The sequence below is a fragment of the Terrapene carolina genome, unplaced genomic scaffold (assembly GCF_002925995.2).
Source record: "Terrapene carolina triunguis isolate 2854851 unplaced genomic scaffold, T_m_triunguis-2.0 Scaffold66, whole genome shotgun sequence".
Taxonomy (NCBI): domain Eukaryota; kingdom Metazoa; phylum Chordata; order Testudines; family Emydidae; genus Terrapene; species Terrapene triunguis.
Window position 1 is genome coordinate 56,583,316 of NW_020664417.1, and position 13,875 is coordinate 56,597,190.

Sequence of the window (13,875 nt, forward strand, 5' to 3'; positions counted from 1 at the left end):
GTGAGTTGGTGGCTGACCTCGTCTACTGATCTTGTCTGGCTCCCATCCCCTCTCCAAGGGTTGCAGCTGTCTGGAGGTGCCTGCTTTCCACGCCTTCCTCGTTCACACTTCATTCATTCAACAGGGCAATTGATTACAAAGTGGGGGGAAGATCTTATTCTACTTCTTGCAAAAAGACATTTTTCTTTTACCTTAATTATACTACCTTAGGAGCCCGCTATAACATATTACAAAGGTTCAATACTGCTGTTTTGGTGGGGCGGCGCTGGGAAGGAGGGTTTGTTTCCGCGGGGTGGCCGGCGCTGGGGGGAGTGTTTCGGGGGGGCTGGGTGGTGCTGGGGGGAGTGTTGTGTTTCAGGGGCCTGGGGGGTTCGGCGGTGCTGGGGGGGGGGTTCGGTGGGGCCAGGGGGTTTCAGCCCTCAGCTATTTTCTTTGGAATAAGATGGCCCTCGCCACTTTACGAGTTGTGCAGGCCTGCTCTAGATCATGACTAAATGTATGTACATTTAAGGGATAGATTGACATCAGTTGTATTTAGATTTATTTTACTAAAGAGAACGGTGCTGCCCAAAGTTGGAAGAACATCTGCCTATAGTAGAAGTACTCTTTTGCATAAACATTTTAATCTGCCAGAAGTGCATTATAGAAATAATCCTGATAATGTTGCTTATGTTTATCTGTCCTTGTTAGTTGTTAAATAACAGACTAGCTTTTTGTCCTAACAAGCACTGTAGATATTTTTTGCTGAAAAATGATTTTGAACTCCAAGTCAGTTTTTGACTGGACCAGATTTTGCAGGAGCTGATAGCATAACATCATGTTGTGCTTCAGATGAGCTGCCTGTTAAGTACTGATCTGTCTCACTGACTGAATTTACTGTTGACAAGATTATAAACCAGACCTATAAAAACACCCAGTTGCTGCCTGCAGTTTCTTGTTACTTTCTCCTATTAAGTTTTTTTTTTTTTTTTTTTTTAATTTCTGGCTAAGAATTAATTCTGAATTAATATAACATCTGAACTAATTCACAGCTGTCCATTTCTTCCTTTGTGGCTCACTTTTTGCGTTATCCTTTATTCCCATTAGTCACCTGTGCAATTTATTAAAATCAGAAACTCTCCTTTGGGGAAATGCTGCTGTAATAGTTATATAGAACCAGCTGCCTTCCCATAGTTGTACAGGACCAAAATCAAGTCACAGCCTCTCTGTATCTGGTATATGATAATACTGCCAAGTGAATGGAAAAATGTATTCAGTATTTGCTAGCCAATGTGAAAAATACCTGCACCACTTCACACCCTGCAATTTAAAGGAATAGAGCTGTGTACTGTATTTAGTTGCAAAATTATCAGTAAACTTTCTATTACATTTAAAAAAAAATAACTTTTACTAGGGCTGATTTAAATAGTAGAAAAACATTGACATGCCATTTGACCAATTTTACCAGTATTTGTAAAATTGTATATTTGTTAAATAGTATTTGATCAGCTGCAGAGTTGGCTGGAAAGTGCAAAAAACCACTTAAGAATATAAGACTGGCCATACTAAGTCAGACCAGTGGTCCATCTAGCCCAGTATTTTGTCTTCTGACAGTGGCTAATGCCAGGTGCTTCAGAAGGTATGAACAGAACAGGTAATCGTTGAGTGATCCATCCCCTGTCGTCTACTCCCAGCTTCTGGCAAACAGAGGCTAGGGACTCTTCAGAGCATGGTTTTGCATCCCTGCCCATCCTGGCTAATAGCCATTGATGGACCTATCCTCCATGAACTTATCTAGTTCTTTTTTCAAACCTGTTATAGACCTGGCCTTCACAATATCCTCTGGCAAAGAGTTCCACAGCTTAACTGTACATTATGTGATGAAATATTTCCTTCTGTTTGTTTTAAACCTGCTTCCTATTACAGTAAAAGCTTTGTTATTCGGTATGTTGTGGGAATGGGGGGTGCTGGTAAGTCAAAAATTCTGGTTAACTAAGAGTTATACTTACCAATGGAGGGAGGTAGTTTGGATGCGGGAGGAGGCTCAGGGCTGGGGGTTGTGGTGCGGGAGGGGTTGGGGCGCAGGCTCTGGGAGGGAGTTTGAGTGCAGGAGGGGGCTTGGGGCAGGGGTTGGGGCGCGGGAGGAGTTTCAGGATGCTGGATCCAGGTAGCGCTTACCTTGGGTGTCTCCCCACAGGCGGTGACATGTCCCTGCTGCTCGTAGGCGGAAGTGTGGCCAGGTGGCTCAGCGCACTGCCTCCACCCGCAGGCGCTGCCCCCGCAGCTCCCATTGGCCGCAGTTCCTGGCCAATGGGAGTTGCAGAGCCAGCACTCAAGGCGGAGGCATTGCACAGAGCCCCCATGGCTGTTCCTCTGCCTAGGAGCAGCAGGGACGTGTCGCCGCTTCCGGAGAGCCATGCGGAGCCAGGTAGGGAGTCTGCCGGCCCCGCGCCAACTAGACTTTTAATGGATATCAGAAATGCTGGTTTCTAGAGCTTTCTGGTTGGTAAAGTGTCGGATAACACAATTTTTACTGTAATTTCTTTTGGTGACCCAAGTTCTTGTGTCATGAGACAGAGTAAATAACACTTCCTTGTTTACTTTCTCCACATCAGTCATGGTTTTATAGATCTCTATCATATCCCTCCGTTCTTTTCTGGTACTTTGACTCTGGTACTTATTCAACAAGTACCAGAGTAATTGCGTAAGTTGTAAATACTGTTCAGTCAGGCCTACTGTCATCTCTTTTACCTTTATAGTCTTTCATGGCTCTCTCTCTCTCAGCAGATTTGCCCTTTTTATCTAATCCTGGCCCTTGTTGGATGCATATTTCAATTCCATTCCATTGTATAACTTGCATGCAGGATTATTTGAAAAACTAAATAAGCAAGAAACTGTTTAAGTGTTGGCAGGTCCAAAATGTAATCTGCTTTAAAATCTGATTGCAAAGTTCATGCAACCCAAGTTTTGAGGAATGATTTCAAAACACATGGTTCAGTGCTGCTACCTATACTTAACACTAATCCTGACAGTGCCCTTTCAAGATAAAGTGTAGATGTGGTGGCCTGGTGGACATATAACATTTAATGGCTCTATTTTAAATGACTTTTAATTCATCATGTACAGCTTGCTCTCTCCAGTGATAAAATCTCCATGCTGCAAATGCCACTTCTCAATCTTGATCTGGATGTGAAAGAAAATGGTGAAATTAAGCCAGTCTCTGTAGAAATGAATAAGGAAGAACTGCAGAACCTAATACATGCACTGGAAGCAGCTAATAAGGTATTTATTACTGACTTATTACATCCTTTCTTAATTAGGTCCTAAGTACTACAATCATTTTAGTTTACTGTATTCCTGTTCTTATAGGACGACTTTATAGGAAGTGACTTGGTAGTGGAACATGCTTCTGTGGAGTTAGAGCTTATTACTGTATTTAAGTTTATGTTTATCTTTAGCAGTCTTTGTTTATCTCTGGCACAGTTTTATAAAAATCATCTCTTCCTCTAATGAACAGTTAACATTTTTTTTGTCATTAGCACTAGTTAATTTTTATCAAACTTTCTTCCTCTGCTGCTCTACCCCTGCTTGGAATTCTGTGGCGTAGGCCCAAAATTTTGCATGCCCCTCTTATATTTTTTTATAGTTTTGTTTCATAGTGTTTGGTTACCATGGTTAGCCTGTCTGGTTCTGTATAGCAAGACAGAGCTCTGGATATTGCTACCTAACAACAAAATGTTCTTGATGCTGTACATTAGAAAAAGTTCCATTTCAAAGGTTCCCATTCCTTCTACAGGGGCAGGAATGCAGCAAGCACAATAGACAGCTGAGATCAGGATCAAACTGTCCTGAAAGTTGTAGCAAGCTGTGACAAAGCGGTTCTGGCGGGACCCAACTGAGAGTACCAACTCAGGACAAACTGCTTAAACAGGGCAGTTACAGCCCAAGCCTGGGGTTTTTCCACCTCTAAGGCAAACCAAACCAGCCAGACTAAGAGGACTTCGGTCTCACCCCACTGGCTAACCACAAGTCTCACAAGCAATTTCCTTAGACACTCCAGTTTCCCAGTATCACCACCAGTGCCACTCGTTGTGGGGACAAATTGTTATGAAAACCAATACCCCAATAAAAGAAAAATAGGTTCTCCCGATCCCAGAGGACCAAGCCCCAGACCCAGGTCAATATACAAATCAGATCTTACCCACAAATCACGCTGTTGCCAATCCCTTAGAATCTAAAATCTAAAGGTTTATTGATAAAAGAAAAAAGATAGAGAAGAGAGTTAGAATTGGTTAAATGGAATCAATTACATCCAGCAATGGCAAAGTTCTTGGTTCAGGCTTGCAGCAGCGATAGAATAAACTGCAGGTTCAAATTAAGTCTCTGGAATACATCCCCCGCTGGGATGCGTCCTCAGTCCTTTGTTCAACGCTTCAGCTTGTAGCAAAGTCCTTCCAGAGGTATGAAGCAGGATTGAAGACAAAATGGAGATGAGGCATCAGCCTTATATAATCTTTTCCAGGTGTAAGAACACCTCTTTGTTCTTACTGTGGAAAATTTCAGCAAAATGGAGCCTGGAGTCACATGGGCCAGTTCCTGCATACTTTGCTGAGTCAGAAGGCATATTTGCCTTCTCTCAATGGGTCCATTGTATAGCTGATGGTCCTTAATGGGCCATCAAGCAGGCTAGGCAGAGCTAATCCCAGCTTGTCTGGGATGTCACCCAGAAGCATCGCATAAGTTTGCCATACAGACAATATAGAGCCAATATTCATAACTACAAAACTGATATACACATATAGACAGCATAATCATAACCAGTAAACCATAACCTTGTATTAGACACCCCATTTGACCCCCTTTATACAAGATTTGGGTGCCACTACAGGACCTTGGTTGCAACAATGATCTATATGGTCCCAGTTTATGTCAATAACGTCACACAAGCAGAAAAGAATATGAAAAGAACAGCGTTTTAGCTGAAAGTCACATACAGAATGATTTGAAGACAGAATTTCCTCCTGACCCTCACAAAGCATCAGTGTCTGGAAACAGACTCGTTGACACATTATATGGGTTTATCTAGATCAGGGGTGGGCAAACTTTTTGGCCTGAGGGCCACATCGGGGAATAGAAATTGTATAGAGGGCCATGAATGCTCACAAAATTGGGGTTGGGGTGCGGGAGAGGGTGTGGGCTCTGGGGTAGGGCTGGGGATGAGGAGTTTAGGGTGCCAGAGGGTGCTCTGGGCTGGGACCGAGGGGTTCAGAGCAGGGCTTTGGAGTTGTGCTCTGGCTCTGCTCCAGCTCCAGGCAAAAACCTGCAGCTTCACTGCTCCTGAGCTGCTCCAGGCTCCGCTTCAAAGCCCTTGTTCGGAGGGCAATCAGGGCTGGGACAGGGGTGCAGGAAGGGGTTCAGGTTCTGGCTGGGGGTGTGGGCTCTGGGGTGGTGCTGGGGATGAGAGGTTTGTGGTGCAGGAGGGTGCTCCAGGCTGGGATCGAGGGAGATCAGGGCTCGGGCAGGGTGTTGGGGCGTGGGGAGAGGCTCAGGGGTGTGACCCCTGACCCAGCGCCCCCTGGAGTGGGGCCAAGCCGCGTGGTGCGGCCCCTGACCCTGCGCCCCAGCCGGAGCGGGGCCGAGCCGCTTGGTACGGCTCAGGAGCCAGCTTAAAACGGCTCATGGGCCGTAGTTTGCCCACCGCTGATCTAGATCAAGCAATCCTTTATTTCCTGTGGGCTAATAGAACAGATAGGGAATTGTACACTGAGAATGCCAGTATATCTGACATTGAAAAATTTAATTTTAATGGAACCTAAATCCCCTGGAATAGTTCCAAATTGGACAATGGAAAGCAGAAAATAAACGGAAGAAAGTAACTTAAACATGTTTGGAGTGGTGTGGTGATAGGGAAAGACAAAGTATTGTCTGACTTGTACATTGGTTGATGGTAATCACATGGATTGGAGGTATCCACAACCAAATTGCAGCATTTATTCAAGGCACTTTATAAGGTACAGTGGTTTGTTAGCGCTGTTGATGAATAATGTACGTGCTTTAAATATCAGTTGATTTACTAATAATGACCGTTTACAAACTTCTGTCTCCCAGTAGAATGAGTGGAGAAATGATGGAATAAAGTAGAAGGATCCAGTTAGACGTTAAAAGAACAGGAGTACTTGTGGCACCTTAGAGACTAACAAATTTATTAGAGCATAAGCTTTCGTGGGCTACAACCCACTTCTTCGGATGCATATAGAGTTAGACGTTGGCTATTTATCTCTTAGATCAAGTTTTGGTAGGTTTTTTTGTTTTTTGTTTTTAAACTTAGCTGACAAACTATTTGCTGTTATCTATCCATAATGTCTTAGTGTCATGGCTGCAATTTGCAGGCTAACACTTCTAATGTTTTTTCAAGAGTGCTTGGCAACTGGGAAATCCTGGCTAGTAATTCTTAGTGCTTTTAGTATCAAATGCTAAATGAGGCAGAAGTATAACAGTAATGGTGCTGTTTTTTAAAAAAGTGGTCGTACATAGTTCAAAGTGGTACGAGCACATCTCAGTGTAGTAGCACGAGGACTGGGCCACCAAGCAACCTGACAGCTAGTCATTGGGCTGGTCATCTTCATCCCAGGTGCAGCAGACACTTCCCTCCCTCGGGGGGAGGGATAGTTCAGTGGTTTGAGCATTGGCCTGCTAAACCCAGGGTTGTGAGTTCAATCTTTGAGGGGGCCATTTAGGGATCTGGGGCAAAAATCTGTCTGGGGATTGGTCCTGCTTTGAGCAGGGGGTTGGACTAGATGATCTCCTAAGGTCACTTCCAACCCTGATATTCTTAAAAAATATATATATATATATATGCCCTGCTGTAGCCAACAGCCTTCTTTTGCTTTTGGGAGTAGCTCTGTGGCTACCTACAGGAACTGTTCCTTCTTGGTAGAGTGGTCTCCTAGGCAGTTGGCAGCAGTTCCTGTTTGGGCCTTCTCAGAGCTGATCACAGGAAAACTTTGAGGCCTCTGGGTACCCCGAGTTCCCTGCAAATGAAGCCAAAGGAGCAGTTGCTCATCAAGATTCTGGGCTACCCAGCCAGGGCTCCTTTAACCCAGGCTTCAGCAGATGCCAGCTTGCTCGGCGCTCTGTTGCAGGGGAAAAGAAGGTAAAGTTCTCAAACTTGATTGTATGTATTGAGAGGAGGGACTCACTCTGTGAATGGTGTCCCATGTCTGCTGTGTGAGGCAGAAACCTGCAGGCATATTTGCAAAGACTGTTTGTAAGGTATTGTCCAGGCTTCTTGAGCCTGTCACTCTGGCCCTGATTGTAGCTGAATCTCATTCTTCTTTCAATTTCTTTCTGAAGGTCGTTTTGCAGCTGAAATGACGAGATTCTGACTATCAGTGACATCTGTTGGTGATGGTTCCACAAGAGACTGCAAAGAGAATGGAGATATACTCTATAAAGTGGGAAAGTAATGATGCTATTAAAGTACTGAGTTAAGCAAGCAATACTGATGTGGACCAGAAGATTTATCACAAATTTGCTGGAAAACGAAAGCCTGCTGTCCACTAGACCCAAAACACAGTTGCCTTGTAGAAAATGCTGAAAGTTGTATAGGCCTATGAAAGACTACAGTAGCATTTATGAAAAATTTGAGTGCTGTGTTTGACTTTGGAGAGGAGATTTTGCAGATGTACATAAGCTTGTTTTTGTTCAGAATAAGAAATCTTGCCTTCACAGTAACTTATTACATAACATGTTTGAGTTGCTTTCCTGGGAAGGGTAAGCACACCTGTGTCCTGGAACATAAATATTTGATACTTGTGAATAGCAAAGTAATAAACAGTTGATGCTTTACATAGATAATGGCTTTTGAAAATTTAAAAAAATCTTTAAACATTCAGAACCTTCCGACCTGTGTCTTGTGGGTTTCACATAATTGTCTTGAATCTGCTCTGAAAACTGGACCAGTGTCAAAGTTCTGAATAAGAAACACGTGGCTTTCAACTGACAAGTGTGACTCAAAAAAAAAATCAAGTGATAGCTTTGCAGAACAGTAGGTCAGCTATTTCCAAAGTGTGTCTGAGTGTATATGCTGTACACAGGCTGTCAGAATAGTGCTCCCAGCCCAATATAGCCATTTTTCTGCAGGGAGAGTGTTACACACCTGCTGAGTTTGGGGGCAGGATTTAGACTACATGCAGAATTTCTGAAGAGAATTTATTGACACCAGAAATCTGTCTGATTCAAATAATTACATGCTTGTCTAAATAGCAAAACATGTTTAGTTGTATTTAAATAGAATAAAAAAAATATTTATGCATTCATTTTCTTGCAGTGAACTGTAGTAAACCATGTTATCTGCCTTTAACAAATAAATTCTTTTGACTCTCTTTCAGCAGGAGGATGCGGAAGTGATGTAAAGGGCAGGATCCTGCTTTCATACCCAGATAATAGTGATTTGTGAGGTACAAGACCCAAGACTATCATTCATTTCAGTAGTGAGGTTCCCATTGACTTGTGTGGGAGCAAGACCTGAGTTCAGATTTACATCTCCAAGAGAAAACAGTCAGCCACTACAACATTCTGTAGGCCAGATCCTCACCTGGCATAAATCAATTGGAGCTTTGCCAACTTGCATCACTTAAGAAGCTGGCCCTCTAAGGAAACATTAGCTCTGCCAGCATAAAATATAGGTGTCTTTTAAGTCAGTAATATGAAGGAATTCACTTTACATTACCTTAATTACTGAAATGCAAATTCATATTAAATATTTTCAATTTTTCTGCCTTAGATAGAATTTTAATTTTCTCTTTCCACTGTGAATAGTATTTGTAATTAAATGAATGTGTAAATACTTTGTGTTTTGCATATGGCAAGTTAATGAAAAAGCCATGAACCACCACTATTTAATATTATGGTCAGAGTACTACATAACAAAATTTCAGAAATGATAATTGCAAATGAACTCTTATTTTACTGTATCATTGTAATGGGATCTTCAGTAGGAATGAATTAGAGAGAAACAACTTTCATATATCATATAGAATAGTTATGTGTAACTTCAAGCAATTTATTTTAGATGCAGAGAGATGCACTGGATTTTTCTGATTGAAATATAGCAATTTTGTTGCTTGCTCAAAGATATTCAGGCTATTATTGCTTTTTTAGCCTTGTTTTTGTCTTTCTATTGTTGAAATGAGTGAATAGGTTTGCTTATCAGGTTAACGCAATCCATTATTGATTTGTGTATGTAAATTTTACTGGTTTAGGCTAGCATGGCAGTAGCCCTAAGGGCTGCCACCTTTGATCACTAGTGTGCAGAATTGACGCCCCAGGATTGTTGGGAAGTTATGGAAGGAATATTCAGGATAGTGTTTCCCACCTAGAGTACCCATCATGGGGTAAAATCCCTCCAAACCCTGAAGTCCTCCATGTCTGTACTATATGTTGGACGAGTAATACTGTATATTATTTGTACTACCTAGGAGCCCTAGTAATGGACCAGCATCCTGCTGAATATATGTATAGTAAAGGGACCAAGGAAGGGGTACTGAGTGGTTAACCAGAGAAGAGAGAACCCCAAAATATATCTTTAGTATTTCATTTCTGTGTCAGGCATTTAGTCATTGTAGGCAAAGTTTATTTTTATATTAATTGGTTGTAGACCAGTTTTGTAACTTGGCTGGAGAAATGTACTTAAATGTACCTAAATTATGCAGTCATGTTTATCCAATTTAGTAACTACAGTTGTTTACAGTGATTCTCAGACCTCTGTGGTTCAGGAGCCACATTAGCGATTAGTATTACCCAAAAGAGCCACAGTAGTGTGACTTCATTGTTTCATTTACTGTAGTACTATATATTCAGATTTAAACAGTATGACATGGGAAATACTAATTTTTATATATATATATATATATATATATTATATATATATTATATAAATAAATAAATAAAAAAAATTCTCACAGCAAAATGACTGACCAAGTATTATTTTATCAACTACAATTGGTTAATAATATAGTTAAAGCATCCTGATTGGTTGTTAATTAAATCACAGTGTTTTTATATTATATGCTGTAAAGAGCTGCAGGAGACACATTGAAGAGCCACTTGCACCTTGTGAGCTTCAGTTTGAGTATCACTGTCTGATAGTTAGAGAGTAGTGTCAACAGCAACTCCTTGAGGTTGTGAGCTCCTCAAGAAGCCAGAGAATAGAGAAAGTTAGTAATGTGGACAAACTAATAGCGTGATTTGTGTGTCTTTGGGCTCTTCAGGTTTTGGATGCTGTGGTCTAAATTTTCAAAAGTGATTAATGATTTTAGGTGCCCAGTTTGATCCACATTAAAGGGGCCTGTTTTTCAGGAAGTTCTGGGCACTCAAAAATTAAGACACCTGAAATCTCTTAGTTGCTTTAGATCCTATGCTTCTAGCCTTCTCTGCAGATTTTTCCAATCCGTCTCCCGGAGGGGAGAATTTAGTTAAAATTCAGCAAGTTGAAACTAGAAGTCTTCCCCCTCTTATGGGATTCACAGTGGGAAGGGAGATCATCACCCTATATATTTATCTGATAGCCTCTGGTGACTGTGTAACTGTGAAATTCTTAAAACTTGAATGCAGATAGCTATAAATTAATGGACATACAACCATAAAAGATATTCAAGTAAAACCAGTGACTTTCCTCTATTCAGGCTGACCGTGCTCGATTTTTGGATTGAATAGCTTATCCTATACTGTTTCCCCCCCCACACACACACTATTTTATCTAGAGCAATGATAGTGTGCCTTGACTATTTTTCACATCACGCCATTATACATGCCTTATCTTTTCCCCACCAACTCCACAAATATCTTCGTCACATAAGCATGGATACTGTTCTTGTATGCTTCAAGCACCTCAGAAATAAAGTGGGGACCTGCATAGCAAAATTAGCTTTAATTAAAACTTGCCAAATACATAACCAAAAGACTCTTGTTAAAGGAGGCCTCACTGTTGCTAATTTAATCATTTTATTATCAACACCTCCTTTTTAATGAGTTGGGGGAAGGAGTTAAACAGGCTAAAAAACCTGTTCCTTAGATTTACAGTGCTGAAAGTAAGAACAGCTGCCATACAAATGTATACTTTAAGTCAATTCTGCACATTTCTGAGTAGAGGACAACTTTGTTTTTTTTGTTTTGCCTTTTTACAGTTTATAAACACCATGAATGCATTAAAGAAAGTTTCCAAATGCTTACAAGGTCTCGATTTTAAATGATATAAAAGTGAGCAGGTGAAGTTGGTACAGGAACATGCTTTTGATATAGGTTTTCATGCTGGTATCTTTTAGTTTTCAGAAATCCATTGTTCAAAAATATTGTAAAAAATGCTTCAAATTTAAATGCTTCAAAACAAGTGGTTTTTTTTTTGGTTTTTTGTTTTTGTTTTTTTAAATAGGCCCAAATGATAGGTTCAGATTGTACATTCATTCAGACTATAAAAAACACATGGAAAATCATATGATTTTCTGCTCATACAAAGTAAGTTTTAAAATCAAGCATTTATTTAAAAATAATGCTTTTATTTGGTTGCTAGGAAGATACAGGTTAAGAAAGTTTACACACGTACATTTTATATTACATGGTTTGAAGCTACGCAAAAATGGCTTTATAATTACACTGTAGGTGTGTATGTTATTTACTTGTTCGAATTTTCTTGTTTGTGTCCTGCCATTTACTTACATAGGGCCAAACCATCCTGTGTGTAAGGCACGTAGTGGCCTACAGTAAAAATAAGAGGAAATGGACCAAAAGCAACGGAAGAGAGAGCCCACTTTTCTATGGCATCATGTAGTATGTTTGGACAATAGCATATATCTGGCTATGCTATGGAAAGAAGGAGCTCCAGGAGAAAGTAGGGTTAAGAAAAGTTGTTTTCCCTAAGTTATGATTGCACATCTGGAAATCACACCGGGCCAAACCAAAACTAATTTCTACAAAACTTGGTAAATTGTCAGCTTCAGCATTCATGGATATGGAGGAATGAAGAGTCAGACAAAGGTTAAAGGGGCATGTACAAGGAAAGAGCTCAAAACAAGCTCATCTGACTGGAGGGTACACCAAGGAGCTTGTGTGTTAAGCATGTACCCAGCAGTGCTCCCTCCAGTGCTTAGAAAGCTATATGCAAAGAGGGATGTTAAGTAAGGAAGAAGACATCACATCTCCAAAAAGGTTCTCATACAGAACAAATAGTATTATACTGCACAGCACGGGCCCTATGTGAACTGCAAAATGTGGCCAAATGGGGCAAATCAGAGAAAAACACCTAGTCGAGGAAAGCAATACATTATGTGGTGGATTGTAATGTAAAGAGAAAGTGTTGGCCTTCATCATCAAAGTCACATGAGTCTCTACCAAAAGGGAGTGAAATAAAGAACACTATGGAAACATCCAATCCATTCTGAATGCACAAGGGTTAGACCAATATATGAGGAGTGATAGGCGAGCCCATTAGTTCCTAGCACAGAAATTGACTCATCTCCATGTTTCTCTGCATGTTTTCAGGCCTTGTCACATGCTCAATCTATTTAGCTATTTATACCATGCTTATTGCTATGGTATTTGTGTGCTCTACAAAACTATAAATCCATTAATCGATCTCAACATAGGCTCACTATGTTTCTTTTTCCCCCTTCACCAGCACACGCACACACACACACTCTAATGGTATACATATGATTTAAAAAATCATATTAATCTAGATGTTTTGTCTAGGTGGATCCTACTTCTGGTGCCTATGTGTTCACATGGGCACCAGAAGTAGGATCCGAGTGAACAAACAGTGTCAAATAAGTTACTGTAACATAACACATTATGTTGTCTGCTAGATCAAAGTTAGAAAAATTTGATTTTTTTAGATTAGGACAAAGACGATTCTAGCCCTCTACAGGTGTTGCTCATTCTTTATTATTATTGAACACACTTTTTTCACATAGTTTTCCTCATGGTTTTGGCAATTGCATGGCTACTTTTGCAATTGTGCATGATTTGCCTCTCAGAACTTACTTAGACAAATTTTCTATTAAAGTCAGTGGAAGTCTTGTCTGAACAACAACTGCACAATTTGGTCCATTTCTGCTTACGTCACTGTACGTAAAAGTCACAGTACTGAGACCTTTATGGAAATTGTCATATATCAAAATGTAGAATCTAGTTAAGGAAAGTAACTCAGGTAAAATATTGACATCAACCTTTGTGGCAGCAAGTTATTCTAATGGTACCTTGTATAGATCTTTTAAGCATGTAATAAAAAAAAAAAATGTAATTGTACAGTAGAATATTTGAACAAAAATCCCAAACAAAAAGGGTAAATGTAGCACACACACACTATGAAAATTGTATTTCAACATGTAAAAAGCATCTACACAAATTCACATTGCACTGACAGACCTGCAGTTTGAATCAGAAAATGCAGCATATCTTGTACAAAGTAGAAAAGTTAATTATAAAAGAAATTAGTCTCCGTGTCCTCCCTTGGCATTAATTAAATTACTGTATATATTTGATCGCAAGCTGGTTCATGTATGGATAAGTAAAAATGGCAAATTTTTATGACCCATTCATAAGCGGACCCTATAATTCAGGGGTCAGCAAACTTTGGTCCCCAGCTCATCAAGATAAGCCGCTGGCGGGCCAAGACAGTTTGTTTACCTCGAGCGTCTGCAGGCACGGAGGTAAACCTAAGTAAACAAACTGTCACGGCCCGCCAGCGGCTTACCCTGACGGGCCGGGACAGCAACTGGTGGGGAAATTTTTGGAGGGGGAGAAGCTGGGGGTCAGGGGAGTAACCCCTGTGACCACCCCCACATGACCCTATCCCTGGACCTCTCCACATGACCCATCCCCATGTAACCCCTCCCCGCC

At 40.8% G+C, this 13,875-nt stretch overlaps 1 protein-coding gene across 1 annotated transcript in view; it reads left to right on the forward strand.

Moving 5' to 3' along the window:
* Window positions 1-8,003, forward strand: part of COMMD8 (COMM domain containing 8) — a 15,116-nt gene extending 7,113 nt beyond the window's left edge. The window contains exons 4-5 of the mRNA XM_024211699.1: window positions 3,106-3,261; window positions 7,333-8,003. Of these exons, the coding sequence (XP_024067467.1) occupies window positions 3,106-3,261; window positions 7,333-7,353 (177 nt within the window). The 3' untranslated portion in view covers window positions 7,354-8,003. The remainder of the gene's footprint in view (window positions 1-3,105; window positions 3,262-7,332) is intronic.
* Window positions 8,004-13,875: the final 5,872 nt, after the last annotated feature.